The sequence below is a fragment of the Nuphar pumila genome, chromosome 12, assembly GCF_984573655.1.
Source record: "Nuphar pumila chromosome 12, dmNupPumi1.hap1.1, whole genome shotgun sequence".
NCBI classification, from domain to species: Eukaryota; Viridiplantae; Streptophyta; class Magnoliopsida; order Nymphaeales; family Nymphaeaceae; genus Nuphar; species Nuphar pumila.
In genome coordinates, this window is record NC_143260.1 from 10,561,637 (window position 1) to 10,585,197 (window position 23,561).

Consider the following 23,561-nt stretch of genomic DNA (forward strand, 5'->3'; position numbering starts at 1 on the left):
TGCCATAACAAGACGGGGAGGAACACCCCCTGTCAGAACATGAATCAAGACAGGGGGCGTAGCCCCCTGCTGGGAACGAGATAAGCAGGGGCCCTGCCGGCAGAAAGAACAAGGCAAGGGGCAAAGCCCCTTGACGGAGAACAACCACAACCGAGGTGCAGGGGGCTTTGCCCCCTGTTGGCAAAACGCAGGAAACAGGGGGCAGAACCCCCTGCCAAGGAGCAACAGGAGAGCAGGGGGCTTCAGCCCCTACTGAGGAAAAATAGAAGGTAGGGGGAGCTTCTCCCCTTACCAGGAAACAACAAGAGAGCACGAGGGGGGGGGGGGGGGGGGGGGGGGGCTCCACCCCCTGCCGAGAAGCAAAACAAAGGTAAGAGGACCTCGCCCCCTACCGAGAAACACAAGGCAAGAGGGGGGGGGGGAGGGGGGGCGAAGCCCCCTGCCGAACACAGGATGGGGGTAGGGGGCAGAGCCCCCTAACAGAGGACCATAGGAGACACGGTGGCAAAATCCCCTACCGAAAAACCACAAAGCGAAAGGGGATAGAGCCCCCTGTCGACCGACTGCAAAAAGGCAGGGGGGTAACCCCCTGCTGACAAGAGGTGACGACAGTCGACCAACCCCTCACAAAGGAAAAGAAGAAGAGAAGAGGGTTTTACCTCAGGAGACCACGGCAAGGGGGGGGGGGGGGGGGAGTGTCGACTGAGGTCACCAGACCGAGGGGTTGCCGATGAACATCGATCGTTGTCGGGGGTAGCAGAGAGAGCAGAAAAAGGAGATCGGGGGAGAGGGTGCCTGATGGCGGCGATCGTCGAGAAACACAGACAAGACGGAGCAGATGGTGGTTGACGGCGAATCGCTGACGCCAGCTTAAAGAGTGAGATGGCCAGCGACGGTGGTCGGCAGTCGAAGGTCGTCGGCGACTCCGCTCGCCGACGTCTACAGCACCCACGACGAAGACGATGAAAACAAATGGGTCGCTGGCACCCACGCAACAGAGAAAAGGAGGGTGGTGGCCGATGGGGATTCGCTGACGACAGAGGTCGTCGAGGCTCGGAGGTCGACAACGACGAGGAACTCAGGCGGCGAAGGTCGAAAACTCCAACATCGGGGGCTCTGGCGCAACCGACAGTCGGACAAGAGGTTGGCGGCACGATCGCCGACTGCTCTGGTCGCTGGTGGCCACAGAGGAAGGGGAGGAAGCGATGTGTTGCTGGAGCTCGGAGGTTGTCGTCGACGTCGGTGGTCGTCGGGGAAACGAGGTCGTCTGCCGATGGAGGTTCCTGGAGAGCGTGGGAGATGGTGGGTCACCGAAGCTCGGAAGTCGTCAACGCGATCGCCAGGGGTCACCGATCGTTGCAGAAAAAGAGGGAGAAGATGGTGGCCGACGGCAGGTTGCTGATGCCAGCTCGAAGGGGGAGATGGCCGACAGCTACGATCGCCGGCGACGGGAAGGTCGTCGATGCATGAAAGCCGTCGATGGCTCCGAACATCGATGTCTGCCAGGAGGCGGCCAGAGACGGGAGGCGAAGAGGAGGCGAACAGGTGGTCGGCTTCTTGCAGCATACGGGACGAAGGCAGTGGCCGGCGACGAGTCACCGGCGTCGGTGGCCGCAGGGAGGAGAGAGAAGGGGCGAGGGTTTCTGCCCCTCGCCCGAGACGCCTATGACTTTTTAAAGTCACAGTTCGAGAAGTCGGGTCCAGGTTCGGGCTCGGGTCCAGCTCGGATCCGGGTCCGACACAACGGACCAACCTTGACACGTGTCCAACGCGTGCAGGGCACGTGTCTGACACGTGTCCGACACGATTTTTTTTTTAACGGGCTTTACAGTCAAACAAGCCATTAAAGAAATCCATGATAATGATGAAAATAAATACAAAGCATATTGGAGGATAATTGATAATGGATGTGACCATCACCTCCATCATCCTCTACATGCAGCTGCCTACTATTTGAATCCAAAATACCAATATAGTTTGCGCTTCTCCAAGGTATATATTATAAGTTTTGAAACATTTGGGTGTCTTCTTTTTAATAATATGTTTAAAGGTTTAGTATTAATTTATTTCTTTGTTTTTGGGGATAAAGAATCCTGAGATAATGTGTGGTTTAACAAAATGTATTGAACGCTTAGAGCCAAATATGCATGCTAGAATAAAGGCATCTACGCAGGTTGGTTTGTATTTGCACTTATTAGTTATTGATTATCATACTATGTTTTCAATGTCTAGTATGCAATTTCGATGTTATCTAAAACGAGTTATTTTTATAAATAATTAATTCCCTCAACTTGAGCTCTTTGAGGATGCAAGTGGAGATTTTGATATTGAGATGATAATTATAACCAAAAAAGAGAATAAACCCGGTAATGATGAAAATTTGTTGTGCTAGCTCATAAATATAAAATAGTTAAATTGTTATTTATTTATAATTTTATACTTTGTTGTAAGTTGTAACTTGTTAAGTTAACATTTAAGTGTGCGGCAATGTGGTGGAAGATACATGGCATAGGAAATTTTTAATTCCAAAGAATTGTTGTACGCATAATCATTCAAACATGTTCTTAATCTGGAAGTGGGCTCAACTGGAGTACCTTTGACCAGACCCACACTAAAAGAAGGAATAGGTTGGCACAAAAAAAATCTAAATGACCTAGTATTTGTTCATTACAATTTACGTTTGCGAGAAAGACATATAACAAAAACTAGTAATAATCCAATTTCTTTGGACAATATGTACTTGCAAACACCAATGGATGAATGGATCGTTGAAGGAGTTCTAGATGGAGATGAGGTTAAAATTTTCTATTTTTCCTTACTTTATCTATACTTTATAATAGTTGCCTTTATTTCTTTTTTAATTTTTACTTTCTATGTTTTACTCAAGGTTGCCAAACTAGGAAGCGGAAGCGGGAAACGATATGGGAAGCGGAAGCGAGAAACGAGGCATTTTAAAATTTATACGAAGTGGGAAGCAAAGTTTCAATTTAAAAGCGAAATATGAATAAAAAATGAAGCAATATGGAATCAAACAATAAACAAATAAAAACTAAAATAAAATTGATCATTCTTATATTTCATGATTTTTCTGTAAAAGAGTTAAATTTTTGTTAAAATCTAACAATGATGGTTACCAATTTAAAGGAAATACATGGAAAGTGAGTGAAAGCGTGAGAGAAAATACATGAAAAAGATGAAAAGAAACGTGAGAAAAGTATATACTATGCATAGACCATGTGTATGAGAAGCATAAAAGAAGTGTGGGGGAATCGAGCTTCCCATGAAGTTTCGGAAGCGAGGAGTATCGCGCTTCCGAAGCGAGTTTCTGGGAAGCGAGCTTCCCACCTACCTAAGAAGCTTCTGGTAACTCTGGTTTTACTTTTCTTAATTAAGTTTCATTTTCTTAGGACTTTTTGAAGCAATTGAAGAAAGAGATCAACATTGACGAAGTTGAGGATGAGAATGGAGATGGTGGTGATGAAGAAGCAATAGCAAGTGCTCCTACTCTTAAGTCTTACTCTTAGTCATCTGAGCATGTTGAGATGGTGGTGGTGTGAGCATGTTTAGAAGTGTGGAAAATTAGAATTGTTGTGATTTGTTAATTTTGCAGCTTGAAACTTGAAAATGAAAGTGTGAAACTGAAAAGTGAAATATATGGAGTATGGACCTTTAGACTTTAGTTGTTGGCATGTTGCAGTCATTGTACACACTCTAACCGTCTAACATTTTTGAATTTTGGTAAATGTTAAATATTGAAATTTACTAGTCAATTTCAAGTTACTGGAGATCTTGAAGTTCAATGTTTGTTTTTTTTTGTTTTTTTTAATTCATTGATATTGTTAGACTGCTAGTTACATGAACCATGTTATATAAGTTTTAGTTGGATACTAGTTTAGTTGTTCGGTACTTCAAATTCTTGTTAGTAAATGACTAGATGTAGCTTAATTGTAACTTTGCATGATGTTATTTGATTTATTTAGTGATTTTAGAAGAAATCATATCTTTTTCTAGCTTTTTTTGTATTTAGTTGACTAATAGTACATTATTTTTATACAACATCAAAAGTTAACAAAACCCGGATGTGTCACCAAGCTGACCTGCCCGAGTCATGAGTCACTAGTGGATGAGCCGATTCCCGAGTAACTGTGTTTTCGAACCATGCAATGCATCCTCTTAAACTTGAATCTTATGCTAAAATCCTCTGCAGATAAAGTGGAGTGCAACCTCCACAAAGTTTCCAAATAAAGCTTTTGACTTTTACCCATGAGTATCCTATACTTTTCAGGTAGAATGTCGCCAATAGGGTATTAGACAGAATAACCCATCTCTCATTCTTAGCAAAATAAACAATTTTGTGAGCAATAGGAATGAATGGGTGAATCAGTGCAAACGGAAATAGATAACCAGCTGGTTTCCAACAAGTTGATCATTGAGAACTTGGTCAACTACTATACACATACAGACATACAGACATATATGGGATAACATTTGGTAATGGAGCCATGTTGGCATGTCACCTTTGAAAGTCATAGCCGTGGGTTGTTTTGATCCAGTTGGACCTCCTAGATGTTCAGCATGCTTCACATAGTAGGAACCGACTTTTGAATCAGAAAAACACAATTTTATGACCCAATAAAGTATCACACATTGTAGGTCATGGATCTTTGAAGCCTTATAAGTGACGTAATCAGGTGATTCAAGGCCAATTCCAACTAATAAAACCATGTAGATCACATCAGTAAGGTTGGTTTCATGAAAAACAATAAAAAGAAGAGGTTTGTACCTCATTTCGCCATTACCAAATGTTATCCCTATATATATATATATATATATATATATATATATTGATCATGCACAGTTTATGCATATTAGAGACATTTTTATGTATGATCAGTCGAAAAAATGAAATAAATACCCAGACTTATCAACGTTTTCCAGGGCATTGATTAATTTGCAAAAAGAAGAAAAATCGCACAAAACAAGTTTACCTGAGTGTTTTTGAATTTTTTATTTCTTTTAATAGCCTTCTTTTGAAAATATTTTTTTAGAAAAGGTAGTTTTAGGAATTTTATAAAAATAGGTAGAGTGTTTAGAAAATAATTAGTTTAACCTAATTTTGTTTTATAAATAATATTATGGAGAAGGGGGTGGTCGTCCTCCCATTGGGAAAAATGCCAGCCTCTTCCCCCCTCTTCGTTTCTTCCTTCTTTGTTCTCGTTCGTTCACTGGTTCTTCCATGATTCTTCTCTCCTTTGATATTTATTTTGTCATTCCTCTGATCTTTGCTTTTGTCGGTGCTTCTTACCCTGTTGTCGGAGTGCGCGTCCAACCACGGGAGCGACCACTTCTTCTCAACCCCTTCATCGGAAGGGGCTGAGGGGTTTGCTTCTTCTCCCCTATGTCCCTATTTTAGTCGTAAGTAGCTCAGATTTATTGCATGCATCATATTCTATTTTCAACATTATTGGTTCATTTAGATTAGTTTGATTTCATGTTTTTGTTTTCTACACATTAGATCAAAATACGTTATATTATATAAAAGTTGTCGTTTTACTTTAGTTAATGTTCTTTTTAGAAGACTCGTCATTGTTTTTTTTTATGGAGGTCAGAAACCGATCTGTGCATTCATGCTGATCAGCCTGCTGAAACAGCAAACGACCGGCGTGAAGTACTGGACTCACGCAGACCTTGATTTGAGTTGTTTGATTTTATAGACGTTTGGTCTGACCATGCTGTTCACATTTGATCAGAGTTAGCGAGAGCTCTCAAATCCCCTTCTTTATATTATTTTGATTCAATCGGATTCAAGGATTGCTGTTTGAAAAAACGGCTTATTATAATGTGTAATAGCCTGATTAAATGCAGCGTTTTCGGAAAGATTGAAACCCATTCAGCGTGAGCGTTGGATAGGTTTCAACCTGATCAAAGTGAACTGTTAATCACGATTTAATTGTGTAATCTGGTTGGCGTCTCTTTACTCATAATCAGGTTGTGCATGAAACAGATGCTGACAGTGTCAATCACGATCCAGTGTGATTAATGCAGATCAAGTTCTCTCGGCCAACAGTGTTTGACTTAGCTGCGTTAGTTAGTTCAGAAAAGAAAAAAATTCATTTTAATTTCTTTAGTTAGCATCAATGTTATAAAAAATGCGCCTTAAGGCGCAAAAGGAGCGACCCTATGTGCCTCAAGGCGCAAGCATGAGGCGTGAGGTGCAAAAAAAAAAATTAAGATTTCTAAGACATAATCAACAAGATTTTTGTAGGTTAATCTCATATATTTTCCAATTATTTCAGTTATGTAATCAGTTTCTTAGTATATTTTAACTTTTGTTGGTTAATCTCATACATTTTTCAGTTATGTAATCAGTTTTTATATGTTACTTAAAGTAACATATAAAAGTAACTTACTTTTATATGTTAATCTCATATTTTTTAGAATAATCTCAAATATTTTAACTTTTGTAGGTTAATCTCATATATTTTCCAGTTATTTCAGTTATGTAATCAGTTTCTTAGTATATTTTAACTTTTGTTGGTTAATCTCATATATTTTCCAGTTATGAAAACAGCTTTTTAGTTACTTTTTATATGTTAATCTCATATTTTTTAGTACTTTCTCATATATTTTAACTTTTGTAGGTTAATCTCATATATTTTCAAGTAATTTCAGTTATGTAATTAGTTTCTTAGTATATTTTAACTTTTTACTTTTATATGTTAATCTCATATTTTTAGTACTTATTTGAGATTTTCTATTTCTTATTGGTTGTTATTTCATCAATAAAGCATTTTTTTATTTCTTTGTATTTTTAGATATTTTTTTTAAAGTTTTCAAAAAAAATTTAAGGCTTACGCTTTACGCCTCGCCTCGGTTTGTGGTGGAGCGCCTCGCTACGCCTCAACGCTTTTCACAACACTGGTTAGCATAAATCGGCTGTTAATTCTTTTGGTAATAACAGTAGACTGCGAGCCTCAATCAGTCCATGCACGACGATTCATGTCAATTAATGCAATTAACGCATCAGCGTGATTTACGTTAATCAAATTATATTTCTTTTGAGACTGCAGCAAGTGTGTTCTAGTTAGTTAGTTTACTATGGGTTTTATAGTTTTTCCTTGTAGATCAGATGTTAGTTTACTGTTTTACATTATAGATAGTTAATGTGTTTTAACAATTTTCGTAATTAGTAGTTTGGGTTTCATGATTTTCTGTCATTAATTAGCTGAAGTAATATTTCAGCATTAGTTCATTAGTATTCTTAAAATTAGTTTTAGTTTAATTAATTAGATTAGATTTCTTTGTTTATAGTTTTAACTAGTTAGTTTTTTATTCAACATTTTTCTTGAATTCAAGTAGTTAGTTTGTTTCAAGTTTGTTTTAAAGTTAGTTAGTTAGATTGTTACATTCAGTTAGTTTTAGTTTCTTATTCTTGTTTCTACATAACTAACATTTATTTTTAGAAATAGTTTCCTTCCTTTGTTTTGTGTTTTATTTTTGTGTTTTGCAGGGAAGGCTTTCTTGTGCGAAGAGCCCCTCAGGGACGTGCCCCTTCAGAAAGGGACCCTTAAGCCTAAAGTTTCAACTGTAGCATCGAAGCAAGAAAAAAGCTAGATTGCGAGGAAAAGAACCCATGCAGATTTTTGTTTTCTTTATTTTACTTTTTTTAGGGTCAGAGGGCCATTTATTTTAAGTTGGTTTGTAATAAAGCCTTTTTTATTTTTAAGCCCTTCGCATAGGGTAGCACATTTTATTTATATTTTATTTATAGAAAATAAAGACTGTTTTGTGTGGGGTACAAAAGTTTTTTTTCACGTTCTCTGTGTTCGACCCGGACTTCACCACTAGTGTGAACCAAAAAATTGAGATTTGATGCACAATTTGCACAAACGGGTTTTATTGAAAAATATCTTTTAAAAGTACTTTCACGAAAAGTTGCATCATATATAGTTACCATGTATCATCAAACTCATAGTTTGTCCGACGCTAAATCGGACAAACACGTGCCGCTGATCGCCTGCGCGATAAGCGGCACACATTTTTTTGCGTTTTTTTACTTTTAGCGGTGGTCCAGGACAGCTGCTAAAAGTCAAAAACACAAAAAAAATATATATACGCAGATGCATTGGGCGCGTCCGACATTACGCTCTCTCCTATTCCTATATATATGAGCAAGCAAAATGGTATTGTTCAAAGGACCATCAACACATGTATGACCGGAAGCTTAGAGAGACAGTAACAGCTAGGTTGGAAAGAGAAAAAACAGATAAAAGTGAAATCCAAAATCTAGAAGCAATGCCAACTTGTTAGTAATAGAGTAGATTGTGGGAGCTGTTTAGAATAACCACTACAAGGTGCATTAATTTGAGTTAGCCCATGTTATAAATTCCTTCTTTTAGTTTTATATTTACATAAATTATCATATTTTCCATATTGCAAATAGATATATCAGTATTTTACATCTTTGAAACAAAGTGTTTTTAGTTTTCACTCATGTTTGGTGTGGGTACACGATACATACACCAACATGTGTGCATGTATGTGTTTCTTTTGTCTAGAGTTTTTTTAATTTTCTAGTTTCCTATTTTTCATATTGTGCAATTTCTCAGATCAAACTTCTCCATAGAATCAAGTTGAAGAATTCTTGAGGGATAAAAAAAAACATTATTGACTATGCACAAGCCTGAAGAAAGGCATGCTTTAGGCACATGCTTTAGGCACATGCTTAAAACCTGCCTCAATCAAATTTGGGCTATTGTAAGTAGGGGCATCAATGGGTCAGGTTTTACCCGGACCTGACCCGTACCATACCTTATAGGGACAGGGTTTGGTGATAAACAAGGACTGATTAGAATCTGGTCGGACCCGAAGAGTCCGATAAATGTATAGAGCTGGGGTATCGTTTGTGAAATTTCATACCAGACAAGGGCCTGACCCAAGTTCCGACTAAGATCAGTAAATTTTCCAACGTAAAAAAAGATAAAAAAATATGGTCAGGGTCTGGTTCATGGAATCGTTATAGGATCCAGGTATGGTTTCTCTTATGGTGAGTCCGATTAGACCCGGGCTCGGACCAGTACCATCATCTCAAATCAGGTCTGGGTTTGGTTCCACCTGGGTCCGAACCAAACACGCTCGTTGACACCCTTATTTGTAAGTGTCATAGTAATGCCATTTTGTATTCCATGTTGACATGACACAAAATGTGAACACGCCAGTGTTGTGAAAAGCGTTGAGGCGTAAAGAGGCGCTCCACCAAAAAACGAGGCAAGGCGAAAAGCATAAGCCTCAATTTTTTTTTTAACTTTAAAAAAATTATAAAAAAATATCTAAAAATACAAATAAATAAATAAAAGCTTTATTGATGAAATAACAACCAATAAGAAATAGAAAATCTCAAATAAATACTAAAAAATATGAGATCAACATATAAAAGTAACTAAAAACTGATTACATAACTGGAAAATATATGAGATTAACCAACAAAAGTTAAAATATACTAAGAAACTGATTACATAACTGAAAAATATATGAGATTAACCTACAAAAGTTAAAATATATGAGAAAGTACTAAAAAATATGAGATTAACATATAAAAAGTAACTAAAAAACTGATTTCATAACTGGAAAATATATGAGATTAACCAACAAAAGTTAAAATATACAACGAAACTGATTACATAACTGAAATAACTGAAAAATATATGAGATTAACCTTCAAAAGTTAAAATATATGAGATTATTCTAAAAAATAAGAGATTAACATATAAAAGTAACTAAAAGACTGATTACATAACTGGAAAATATATGAGATTAACCAACAAAATTTAAAATATACTAAGAAATTGATTACATAACTGAAATAACTGGAAAATATATGAGATTAACCTACAAAAGTTAAAATATATGAGATTATTCTAAAAAATATGAGATTAACATATAAAAGTAACTAAAAAACTGATTAAATAACTGGAAAATATATGAGATTAACCAACAAAAGTTAATATATACTAAGGAACTGATTACATAACTGAAATAACTGGAAAATATATGAGATTAACCTACAAAAGTTAAAATATATGAGATTATTCTAAAAAATATGAGATTAACATATAAAAGTAACTAAAAAACTGATTACATAACTGAAAAATATATGAGATTAACCAACAAAATTTAAAATATACTAAGAAACTGATTACATAACTGAAATAACTGAAAAATATATGAGATTAACCTACAAAAATCTTGTTGATTATGTCTTAGAAATTTTGTTGTACAAAAAAAATTTGCGCCTCAAGGAGCGTTTTTTATAACACTGGCCAAGACACTTCATGGACACAGTCAACATTGTGCAATTAACACTGTCTATTTCTTTTTTATGATCTTGATTACTTATTTTTTATTCATTTGTGTTTTTTATTTACATTACATTTCAATTTCAACTTTGTTTTATTATATTTGATGTTCTTAATTATAGTGATTTGGTTCAAAGCTTGCACTTTAGATGATATTCATGTTTTATTACTTCAGGTTAAGAATTTTGTCTATACGTGTATATGGTCATGTCACTATATCCTAAATTTTTAGAATTATCGTGCCGTATCAAGTGTATCCACACTGGATCCTGTTTCCGCATCTGTATCCACGTGGCGTAGCACAAAAGCCTTACAATATTGATCTTCAAAACTTTAGCCACAGCTTTCTCCATTTCCCTACTGACAGTTATTCACCAACAACTCGCATGGAGAAAAAAAGAAAAACTTAATAGACCAAATATGCTATGAACAGTGTTGTGATTGGAGAAGATGAACAACATTTTCTTAATCCTATGAAAAATCAAAGGAACAGCCTAATCTTTGCTACTGGCGAAAACCACTTAGACAAACGCAAATAATCAAGAGAGTGAAGCAAGCAAAAATTAGTGCATGCTTACCATGAAGCCCTTGAGGCGAAAGGTCTTGCAGCAAAGATCCACATTCTTTGACAAATCCAACTGCCACCTGAAAGAACAAAAAAGGTAAAGAACTATCCTGACTAATTTCTGTGTAAAAACTGAAAAAAAAAACACTAAAACAAGAAATAGCATGCCACCACAACAAACCTCTACACTGTCGTCAGTGGGATTTTCCAAGAGCACCGTGAGCAACTCCAAAGAAATAATTTCATGAGCAACTTGCTGATTTACAAGATGGGCAATAAATTTAATTGCAGCAAGCAATAGCGGCTGCATTAGGACACGAAAGAAGAAAGCATTAAGCATGTGCTCTCTATAAAAAATTTAGCCAAAAAAAATACTGGGGACTCTTAACAAATTAATGAGATGACTGACCTTGTCATTCCGCTTGTATGCCCTCTTAAGACGCAAAATGATTCTTTTCAAAAGCAGTTTACCAACTTCAGGAAACTTTGTGTTGACAACAGCAACCAGAGCAGCAAACACATCTGTAAATCCAGGAGATGCCATCTGAGATTTCAAACATGATCTGCAGAAAAGGCCTCTCCCGCGGATGAGATTCTCGCCAATCAATTCCGGGATGATGTTCTTTGTGTTAGAAGCATTGACTTTGTTTACCAGACCATTTATACTCTTGCGAAGTGCATCCCATGTCAGCCTCTGATATTCTTCACTGCTCTTGTCCTCCACATTCTTCATCATCTGAGCCAGTTTGAATGGAGGTATATAGATGCCACCACTTCTTCCTACATTTACCTCAGTAGGATTTTTTGGATTATCATTACTTTGGGACTGGACACCATTTATCTTCTTTGCCTCATCTGTATCCCTCCGCCTATCTCTATAACCATCCTTTCCACTCAATTTCTCTAGATTCTTCTCTTCATTTCGGTCTCGAGTTTCACCACTCCTAGCTCTGTTACGGTCATCTTTCTTTTCTCTATCAATTCTCCGGGCATCATCAACATCATCCCTCCTTCTATCTGGTTTTTCCGCCCTTTCTCTCTGACTCTTCCATCTCGATGTTTCTCTATGGCCATCCTCCCTTCTATCTGGTCTTTCCTCCCTTTCTCTCCGACTCTTTGATCTTGATGTTTCTCTATCATCATCATCCCTTCTATCTGGTCTTTCCTCCCTTTCTCTCGGACTCTTTGATCTTAATGTTTCTCTATCATCATCCTCCCTTCTATCTGGTCTTTCCTCCCTTTCTCTCTGACTCTTTGATCTTAATGTTTCTCTATCATCATCATCCCTTCTATCTGGTCTTTCCTCCCTTTCTCTCTGACTCTTTGATCTTAATGTTTCTCTATCATCATCATCCCTTCTATCTGGTCTTCCCTCCCTTTCTCCCTGACTCTTCGATTTTGATGTTCCTCTGTCATCATCATCCCTTCTATCTCGTCTTCCCTCCCTTTCTCTCCGACTCTTCGATCTTGACGTTTCTCTATCATCACCCTCAGAGTTTCCATAATGGTGTCTCCTATCTTTTTCTTCATCAACATCATCGCCATCCTGCCTCCCATTCGATCTCCTCTCCTTTTCTTTTACATTCTTTGACCTTGATGTCTGTCTATCATCTACCTCAGAATTTCCATGGCGGTCTCTGCGTCTATCGGAGTCTCGCTGGTGATCAACACCAAAATCGCACCTTCTATCCAATCTTTCCTCCTTTTCTTTGTCTTCATCTTCACTAGAGTTTCCACCACGATCTCTTCTTCTGAAGTTTTTCCGGTCATGATCATCACCATCATCCCGCCCCTTATCTGATACTCCCTCCCTTTCTCTGCGGCTTTTCGACCTGGTCGTTTCTATATCCTCATCCTCACCCGTGTTCCCACTATTCGGATTTCTTCTACCACTGTCGCGACCAGCATCACCATCAGGACCGAAATCGACACGCACCCCAACAGATCCTTTCTCCCCTTCCCTACGATTCCTCCATCTCGACGTCTCTCTGTCCTCATCTTCGCTAGAATCATCACGGTGGCGCCTTCCTCTCTCAGTAGCATCATAACCTCCACGCCCATCGTCCCGATATACCTCCGACCTCTGCCTTCCGCCATCTTCAGCGTTTCCTCGGTCTCTTCCTCCATCCGTTTTCCTTCCACGGCTTGTCTCATATTCACCGCCGCCGACATCGTTGTCGTCGTAATCGCGCCTCTTCCCATCCCGACGAGATTCCGACCGAAAATTCAGCCTATCCATAGGGAAATCTGAGTTCTCGTCTTGGATTCTAGGGCTCGCGCACTTCCTATCGTGATTGCTCGAGTCCCCCACCATCCGAAAACCTAAACTCGGACAACCTCTTGATGGATTTGGGCATCGGATCCAATGTAGTCACGTGAAAATCCGAAAGCCACAAAATGGTGGTTGTACAAAAAAAAATGTAAAAGTATGAATTCAAATTATATTAAATTTAGAATATAAACGGTTACACAAAAGGAGGTTAAATATATCCATGCACAAACGCTCGTAGTTCCCAGATCTCCCTTTCTCTCTTTTTTTTTTCTTCTCGCACGCTACGCACACTCTTATCTAACAATTCCAACATTGGTATCAGAGTTACATAACGATATACGCAGAGCGAAGCAGGTTATATGTCCTCCCCCCCGAACAGGGCATCTCATGCTCGGGGGTCTCAAAAAGCATTACGTATTTAAGTTTGTGTGTCTCGTATCTCCATGTTTGTCAGCATTAATTAACATTGGAGTTTGATGCGATTGCAAAGACTTAAGTACCCTCTACTTCATTGGTGCAAAAAAAAAAATAACGATTCTAGAAAAAGAGTGATTGTAAAGACTTAAGTGCCCCGAATATGATTATTTAAGACTCAGTCTCTGCACTGCAGGATTATCCGAGAAAGAAATCTCTCCTGGAGGAGGCCATGAACATAAACCCTCTCACTCTCTCTCTTCCTTCTCTTTCTGCTTCTGTGCACATCCAGTAGAAGATCCTACATTGCTCCATCAAGCACCGATTGACCTGCATATTGACTATTGTGGAGCTTGATTCAGAGCTTTTACCCTTACAAAAGGAGGGTTTGGGGGCTCCTCCCAGCGTGGGTAGCATCATTCAACTAAATAAGTTGTGGATCCTGATTTAGAGTTTTTACCTTTACAGGAGAGGGGTCTGGGGGCTCCTCCCAGCGTGGGTAACATCATTCAACTTGAAGAGTTGTGGAGTCTGATTCAGAGTTTTTACTCTTACAGAAGGGGGGTCTGAGGGCTCCTCCCAGTGTGGGTGGCATCATTCAACTTGATGAGTTGTGGAGCTTGATTCAGAGTTTTTTCCCTTATAGAAGAAGGGCTTGGGGGCTCCTCCCAGCGTGAATAACATCGTTCAACTTGATTCGTTGTAGAGCCTGATTTAGAGCTTTTGCCCTTACAGGAGGGGGGTCTGGGGGCTCCCCCCCGGCGCGGGTCCAGGGGGGCCGCCCCTGGCGGGGGGCTCGGGGGGAAGCGCGCCATAATCAATTTTTTTGGTGCCTTATATAATTTTTTTATTTTCTTCCCCTCTTTTAACTATCGAAAAGAGAAATAAAGTGTTTTGTTTAATCGTAGGGCTCATGTTTCCTTCGGTTGTTTCTTGCTCGAGGTTTTTGTAACACCCCTTCCCACGATTTTTCTATTTTTCCGTTTCTTTTTTATGATTTTTTCAATGACTCCCCTACAGTGATTTTTAGTGTTGTCGGGTCTCCAACGAGCCACACAGCGATTTATAGTGTTGTCCGGTCTTCCAACAACGATTTGTAGGATTGTCGGGCCTTCCTACAACGATTTATAGTGTTTTCGGGACTTCAACGAGTCTCACAACGATTTAAAGTGTTATCCGGCCTTTCAACAACGATTTGTAGTATTGTCGGGCTTTCTTACAGCGATTTGTAGTATTTTTGGGTCTCCAACGAGCCTCACAACGATTTATAGTGTTATTCGGCCTTTTAACAGCAATTTATAGTGTCTTCCGCAAATCACTATAACGATTTATAGTATTTTTTGGTCTTTAACGAGCCCCACAACGATTTATAGTGTTGTTGGATTTCACTATAACGATTTGTAGTGTTATTCAGTAAGCAAATCATTGTAAATCGCTACCCGAATTAGGACCAACTTGTCAGGGTCATATCTCCCTAACCGGAGGTTATATTCCAAATCCGTAAAAAGTGGTATCTTCGTTATTAAGTCTAGTTTATTTCTATAAATTTTCAGCGATTTCTATTGTCATTTCATTCCCCATTTTAACTAAAAACCAGACTCCTATTATTCTGTGTTATTTGAGTTGTACAATACTACAAAAGTGTAGGCACTGGGAATGTACATGGAAGTACACTTGACTATGTTTCGGTAAAAGAAATGCGGTTTAATAATGAGGAAGCTGCATATAAATTTTACAATGATTATGCCTTAAAAGTTGGTTTCAGTGTGAGAAGGTTTTCTTGGTCAAAAAATGCACAGGGTGTCATGGTGAGAAAGACATATGTTTGTTCCAAGCAAGGTTGGAAGAAATCAATGAGAAATCCAACAAAGAGCATGCGAGAATCAAGATGTGGATGCCAAGCGAGAATTTCCCATTGATTTCGCACAGCGGGACCCGCGTCGGGGGGAGCCACCGGACCCCCCTCCTGTAAGGGCAAAAACTCTAAATTAGGCTCCACAACGAATCAAGTTGAACGATGCTACCCATGCTGGGAGGAGCCCCCAACCTCCCTCCTGTAAGGTTCAAAACTCTGAATCAGGCTACACAACGAATCAAGTTGAACGATGCTACAGTCAATGTACAGGTCAGTCGATGTTTGATGGAGCAATGTAGGATCGTCTGTTGGATGTGCACAGAAGTAGAAAGAGAAGGGAGAGAGAGTGAGAGGGTTGATGTTCATGGCCTTCTATAGGGGGAACTCTTTGTCTCCCTTGATTTCTTCTTTAGAGAGAGAGAGAGAGAGGGTTTTATAGTGTTTTACGGAGAAGGAATAAGAAGAAGATGACGATGAAAAAGTTCAAACAGACATTTTTGATGGCTCAGGTTCGTTTCGCCGAATGACCATCGGATCGTCGGTTCACCATCCACCACCCCGAAAACTATGCTGGAGAAGCTCCTCCTTTCTCATTTTTTTAAAGATTTTTCACTTTATTTTTTCTTATGCTACCCAAACAAGTGAAAAAATTTCATTTTAGAAAAATTATCGTAACAAAACTTCTCATAGGCAAAATTTTCTTTTCTCATAATTTTTTTTTTGCTTCCAAACATGCCCCAAAAGTGTGATTTTTGATAGAAAAATTCTTCCATTTAAGGCAGAGAAAAAATTTCTATAAAAAAATCTTTTTGATTAAGACAATATCATTCACCCACAACACATCCCACGGGCTGTCATAAGAAGAGCTTCCTTCGTCTTCATCTTCATCCCACCCACCACCATTTTCATCTCTCTCTCTCTCTAAGACAAGGTTGATCGATCCCACAACCTCCCTCTCTCTCTTTTTCTCCATCACTTTTTGAGAGGGCTGATCGACCCCTCTCTCTCTCTCTCATTTTCTCACATTTTTTATTCTGTTTTTCTCACGCTACACAAACAAGTGAAAATTTTTCATTTAAAAAAGTTATGATATCAAAACTTCTCATAGGTAAAATTTTCTTTTCCTGTGAGATTTTTTTTTTGTGTCCAAACTTGCTCATAAAAAGTGGTGGGTGGTGGGAAAAACTAAAGCCCACTTGTGCTAACATGATAATTTACCACTATGATGATTTGATGTTTGCTTTGTTACAGTGAAAAAAGATTACAACAGGGTTGCCAGATATGTTTTTCTTTCCTTTTGGGCTCTTATTATTTGAATTCATTTGGGTAACAACTGATCTTTTGATAAAAAAAAAAACTGATCTTTTATTTATCATAATCCCCCTCAAATGTCAGTATTGGCTAACTTCCCATACGAAACCTCTTCATTCAAGGAAAGCCTTTTTTTTGGATAGGCAAGCGTATTTCCTTTATCCACGTCAGCCTCTTTAGTCTTATCCTTTCATTTTCATAATATAAACAGTTCCAATTTGGGTCGGATATAGCAACACCAGATCCGATTAATCAGATGTTGACTAACAAAGAAAAGCTCATATTAAATCAGTTTTTTTACAAGTAATCGGATTCAGATATCTGTGGGATTCGATAAAAAAAAATTAAAACTAGATCTGCGATTATAGTTAGTTATATTGGTTTACCAAATCACCTAAATGGAGTCGGAATCAGTCAGATATTGGATAAAATCTAATCCGTTGGCATCCCTACTATTCTTGGATAGGAGGTGCCACCATTAAGTTCCAGGTATGAATAAGAAGGTAAAGTATAACTTAAAAAAATAAACATTAAAAACTATAAGATAAAAATGAAAAAACTATGAATAAATAATGAATTAGGATTTGAACTGGTAAACAAGCCAAACAAACCCAGCTTATGGTGTTCAAGTTTTGTTCATGTTTATGGTGAGCTAAGCCAAGCTGAGCTTGAACTCATGATGAGCCCAAGGTAAATGACCTGAGCTTGAACTCATGATGAGCCCAAGGCCAATTATCTGAGCTCAAACTGGCTTGTTTACAAAAAAAAAGAATGCATATCTTCTAAAAACCAAAAGTAATAGGCTTTAAACTCTACAATAACTGAACCAAGCTCGAATTAGCTTTAATTTCCCAACCCTAATCACGATTATAATTTATGTCCAGCATGAACTTAAAGAAAAATGATTAAGATTATTAAAAAGAAGAAATATTATTTATTAAGTTAAGATGAAATTATCAGAGACAGATCAATGGGCCGGGGCAGACCCAAGCATAGGCAGGACCAGGTTGTTGTGGTTGCTAAACTAGACCGTTTATTGGGCCGAACGCCTTTTTACTCAAGGGATTAGTAAGTACAAAGGATCTTAGTTTCATCTCAAGCAGGGTTTGGCTTTCGTTTGTAAACACTTAGAATAGACTTGAATCCGGTAAAAGATTGGATCCTGTCAGGGTTCTAACCCAATTATCTAATTGGATCTATTTGGTGGGTCCAGATTCTACATATTCTGCACAGCATAGTAACAAATATCGGCGGCATATTGAAAACACCATGTTTTTTTCATGATATTTTCAAACACTAGTATTATCCTGAAAAAATCGTGATATTTTAAAAATATCATGATATGAATTATCATGTTGTTAATATGATATTAACTTTAAGGTTATTTTCATATAATTTTCTTATATATATTTAAAGTTTAAATGTCGGAGATTTTCTCCGGAAGAACACATTTTTATTTTTAAAAAATCACGTGAATAAATGTTACTGAGAAAATCCTGAAATTGAGATTTGTGGTTATGGTACTGCAATGTGGGTTTGTGAACATAAAAACTTGCCAAAATAAACTTCAAAAATACAGAAGAAATGCTAAATGAAAGTTTTTTCAAAAAAAAAAAAAATTGTTGTGCTGGCCCATGGGGCAATAGCCTTGGAGTTTTACGCCACCGGCACAATGACGTAGGTATGGCAGGCTGAACCAGTGTGACCAGGTCTCCGTGCTGGGTGTGGTTTCTTCGAGTAAAAAAAAAAGACTTTTTTTTTTTTGTATTCTTTGAAGTTTATTATGACAAAAAAAGTTTACTAAAACTCACACAAAAAGCAACCAAAAAGGCTCATACCAAGATTATTACAATATAAATCCAATTATACAAAAATCACAGTTTGAGAATAATATCAGTCACTAGAATATGAGAACTAAAAATATGAGCATTTCCAACACTTTTTTTTTTTAAATCCAACAATGAAGATGTGCTTGGTGTGGTGATTTTGCTAGGAATCAACCATTGGATAGTGTATTTTGGATGAAAAATATAATTTTTGAATGATTGAACATTGATGAAGATTATGACCCAATGATTTTAAAGCCTTAAAAAAAATTCTTTTATTCATCGGGTTCTTCTAAAACTAAGCATGCAGTTAGATTCAAGATAAAAGAACAAAAAATCCATGAAAGTCGTAGTTCATACATTTTAGTGTCATATTCAGTGTTATAACTTTTGGATCTTCTTATTGGTGTTTACAAAAATGTCAACTGGAGTAAGTGGAGGTCTGTCAGACAACCTCAAGACCTTCCCTGGCCGAGCGAGTCGACCAAGGGAACGATCCTCCGCAACTGAAACAGCCCGAAGGCTGCACCGAGTCGTCATTCACGCCCAAGTCAAGAGGTCATGCTTCATCTTCCAGACTTGGATCTCTGTCTCCTTAAGACTTAAGGATACAGTTGTACAACCTATAGAACAGATCCTGTTCAAGTAAGGTCGTGATTGATTGATGATATATTTACGCATATATAGCATTGGAATAATTTAAGATTCCTCGATACAGGACTAAAACCCATCTCTCGCTTTCCTGTCATGTGTATTCCTGCTAAAAAACAAAAGGAGAAAAGTTTAATATAACGAGTGTTCATTTAATACTATATACGACCATACCCATTCAGAATTTGCTTTAGATTTGTCGTTTATTATATCTTCTTTGTTCTGTGGATCTACTCTGTCTTCCCGAAGCAGCAATCCTCAAGAGACTGCCAATTTTGTGGCTTCAGTAATGGTTTCAATCTTGTATCATTACAATTATTTGTATCTGTAAGCATCTGATGTTGCAATAGTTTTACCAACCATAGGTTTTTCCTTTTTTTTTGGTAATCAAATTTTTTCTTTTCATACCGAATCATGTCACTTTTTCGTTTCACTACAGAGAAGCTCTGTGGATTGCTCCACCACGAGCTGAATAAATAGGGTTAAGTTTTTTTTACCTTAGTCTGTGCATAGCTGCTATGGTTGCTACTTAGGACCCTTAAACATAGCGGTTACTAATGCACCTCTGATGTCCTCTGTTTTTTTTTTTGAAAGAAAAGTAATGGGTTATCTTAAGACACCCAAAATTAGACAAGGCTTTTTTTTGAAAGGCAAGCTGAGGTTAGGCAGACCCTTACCAGTTATACAACTATACCATTGGGTTTTGAACCTGCAACATCCCAAGACAAGGTGACCTGCACTAGCTGCTCCTACCACACAAGCTGAGCCCCCGTTGGTAAAAATTAGACAAGGCTTTGGTGGTTTTCCAATGTCACCTCCAGCTCAAACTTGAGTGGCTATTGGAGTTCTCTTTTATTCTACTAAACTTTAAGAAAAAAATCAATATCCAATGTACAGATCACATAAAAAGAAAAAGGAAACAGAAAGAAAGATAAGTCAGCTTGCCAACACAATCACAAAAGCACATAATCTCTCTTTCTATCTGTGCGTGTGTGTGCGGCAGGTCAACTTTTGGTGTATGAAACTGATTTCGAGTGAGGCCAGAGCTTGAAAATCTAGATATGAAATTATGCATGAAGAAATATGACAGAGTTGGCCTCCAAGATCTGGGCAGGCTGGCCTCATTGAGATTTGAGGCCACTGCCTAGGGCCTCTTAAGGAATGCATATGGATTTGCTAAACTAATGTAATCAGCAGCACTTGCAACATAGAAGAGATACCTCTCCCCCTTTAAGCCATTGGAACCCCTCCATGGACAAGGCACTCCAACTCTTCTCTCCATGACCAAAAAGTTTCTTGAACAACTCCATCACCAGTCAAACTTTTGGTTGAGTTAGGGTTTGTGTTATCATTTAGAAATGCATCTTGATTCGGATCCGATCTCTCTATTTCATACAATTCTTCCTCTGAATCCTCTTCAGAAGCCCCTGTATGTACTCTAGCTAACCCCCTGCTTTCCCGGCCTTCTCTCTTCAATGGTTGCAAGATGATTGTTGCTGCCCAGATCTGAATCACTTCTTCTCAAGATTTTTCTTTTCCTCACACGAGCGCTCATTATGTGTTCAATTGTTCTAAGCAATGGCCTAACCTGTGCCCATATTTGAATCTTATGCACCCTTGGCTCCTTGGTATCAAGTTCTTTCCCTGAAGCACTTTCCGTGATACTGGTGTCTTCACTGGCACTCAAGCCATCCTCTTCAACACTTGCAACTGCCTCCTGCTTTGTTTCACCAGCAGGTAATTGAGCAGACTCTGCAAGATTTTCCAACAAGTGCTTCCATCTGTCTGATATGTCTTCTTCCTCTTTCTATAATTTTTTTTTCTTTAGAAAGTGGCTGGCAATGAATACAAATTTAAACCAAATATCCAGCCAAACAACATAAAAAACTTTCATAATGAACTGTAAGCAAGCAACAAGCATACCTTGTACATGTTAGTATATTCACGATACCTCTGCAGATGCTGCGGTTGCACAGCAAATCCATATGCATCCTTATTATCCACGATTTAAGGGAAAAAAGGTGCAACCCCTTTAATAAATAATAAAAAATTTATGTACAATGAAAAAAAATTTAAGTCCTCATTTGGAGGCTTCGCCTAGGGCCTCAACTTCTCTATAGCCGCCCCTGTCCAAGAGTGCACAGTAGATTATCTTTCTACAGATTTGTGCAGCTAAATAAGAGGACGACTATGCGGAGCCACGTTAGGGGCAGGGTGGGCACGTGACCACCCTGACCCAAAAAAAAAACCCGAAGGGGTAATGGGTCGGGTGCCCACCCTAACCCGGGGCACTGTTGGGTCAGGGTGAGCACCGATGCCGTGCCCCCCTCCTCGATGGGCGACGGCCCAATCCTGGAGGTCCAAGCCCCACTCTCTCCCTCAAATTATCGTTCTTCCCAAGTCTACTCTCTCTATCTCTCTCGAAACAGTGCAGCTTAGCCCCTATGCCAGTGCAAACAAGCATGGTGTACTTTTAGAAGTTGTGCAGATTCTCACTGATTTAAATCTGATTATAACAAAGGCTTATATTTCTTTAGATGGAGGGTGGTTCAAGGATGGTAAGTTTTTTTTTTTAATAAAATTAATTATTTGCTCTTTGTTAGTTGTTCAAAATGAGGTAAAAATCTAATTTTTAAGTATTTCGACATACCATCTTCTCTAAATATCATTTCTGGCTTTATTTTTACCTGATTTGATACACTTTTTTTGGAATATTTTGTGTTTTTTTTTTTTAATATTTGGGATGTGCCCAAATTTATGTGAGTTTCCTAGTTCTGATGGTTTCTTTGTTTTCTTTTGTTGATGTTTTTAATGTCACTGATTGAGAGGGGAAAAAACTTAGAGATGAGAAGATTTTGGATTGCATTCGCAAGGTATATCCTATGTGCGTTTATGGGCATCAATTTATTCTTTGTCAGTGTTATTTCCTCACTCCTCTTTGCCTATTCTTTATGTTGCTAAAGTTTATTAGTTAATTTTTGGACACGTATCTGTAACCAGTGCTTTAATTACATGTTTTCAGTTTGTCTATATTTTCAACCTTTTTGGAAGGTGCCCAGATATAATTTGAGGGTTATATGTGAGGCTTTGCTGAATAATGAATATTAATTCGCTACCAGTTTTCTTGTTGATGTTATTGTCCATATAGTTTGAGGGTTATATGTGAGGGTTTGCTGAATATTCTCAACCGGTTTTCTTGTTGATGTTATTGTCCATCTGTAAACTGCATACCTTTTTTGAGTTTGCAGAGTCGTTTGTTTTACTGTTGGCTTCTTATTCCTCTAGTCATCGTGTACAATCATGTTTATATGCTGTGAACCAACTCATGATTGACTTAAGTGACTTCTGCATATAGCCAAACATTAATGAGTTTGTAGTTGACGGTACTGGATTGGCTTGGTTCTGATTAGCTGTGATATGAGCCAAGACCTGCTGGTTCATGAAATACTATAGTTAGCTTTCTTCTAGTTCAAGTGAGTGAATGTACTTTAACAAGTCCGTTGACCTGCATGACCAATGTGCACTTTGACAGATATGCAATATGTGGGTTTTGACTCCACCCCACCTCTCTCTCCCTCTCTCTCTTCTTGTTTTTCTTTTCTTTTTCTTTTCTTTTTTGGGCTCCTTGGCATGTCTTGAGCCGTTTTTGGCAGGTTCAATGTTGGTTGAACCTGTTTCGTAATGTTGATGGTTATAGTTCAGCTCTCTCTCTCTCTCTTCATAAAATCTTGGTAGATGTTTATGCGATCTTGCGTTTGCATCTTAGTGATCTTCCGCTCCCTCCTGTTGACGCTACATTTCCTTTGCTGCAATCTGGGCAAGCGGCTTCGGTGTGAGCCCGTTTTATCTGTCTGATGTTCTTTTCTCTTGTGCTTTCTTTATTTGTTTTTAGCTTTTGCTCTTGTTCAGTTCATGGGTTCAACAGTTTGTTGATCTTCATGAGTGGTAATGTTGAATTACTTTCGGCTCTCTCTCTCTCTCTCTGTGTGTGTGTGTCTTGCTGTGGTCGTGTGCCTCCTCACTCGGACCCCACAACCAATAGAACAGGGCAACATCCTTTGGCTGACCATCCACCGCATGCACACAACATTATGTTTTTTGGTAATTTTTTTAATTAGTATTGAATTAGGTTTTTTATTGTGATAATTTTCAATTAGCATATAAAATTATGAATATTGTTTGTTAGGATTAAGATTTAGGTTTTTAATTTATTTTTCTTAAAATAGTTGCATTTCAATAACTAGTCTTTAAGGTTTTTTGTGTTTGTTTTTCCAATTAGCATTTAGGTTTTTAAATAGATGAATGTTAGTTA

The 23,561-nt window shown here is 38.3% G+C and overlaps 1 protein-coding gene and 1 non-coding gene across 2 annotated transcripts in view; both read right to left on the minus strand.

Annotated features, from left to right (window-relative positions):
• LOC149819960 (uncharacterized) overlaps positions 1 to 13,238 on the minus strand; it is a 34,152-nt gene extending 20,914 nt beyond the window's left edge. The window contains exons 1-3 of the mRNA XM_089983655.1: positions 11,330 to 13,238; positions 11,102 to 11,224; positions 10,934 to 11,000 (exon numbers count right to left, since the gene is read on the minus strand). Of these exons, the coding sequence (XP_089839781.1) occupies positions 10,934 to 11,000; positions 11,102 to 11,224; positions 11,330 to 13,234 (2,095 nt within the window). The 5' untranslated portion in view covers positions 13,235 to 13,238. The remainder of the gene's footprint in view (positions 1 to 10,933; positions 11,001 to 11,101; positions 11,225 to 11,329) is intronic.
• Positions 13,239 to 19,037: 5,799 nt separating this feature from the next.
• On the minus strand, positions 19,038 to 19,253 carry LOC149819961 (small nucleolar RNA U3). The gene has a single exon (XR_016426913.1). It is a non-coding gene; the product is annotated as a small nucleolar RNA U3 (small nucleolar RNA).
• Positions 19,254 to 23,561: the final 4,308 nt, after the last annotated feature.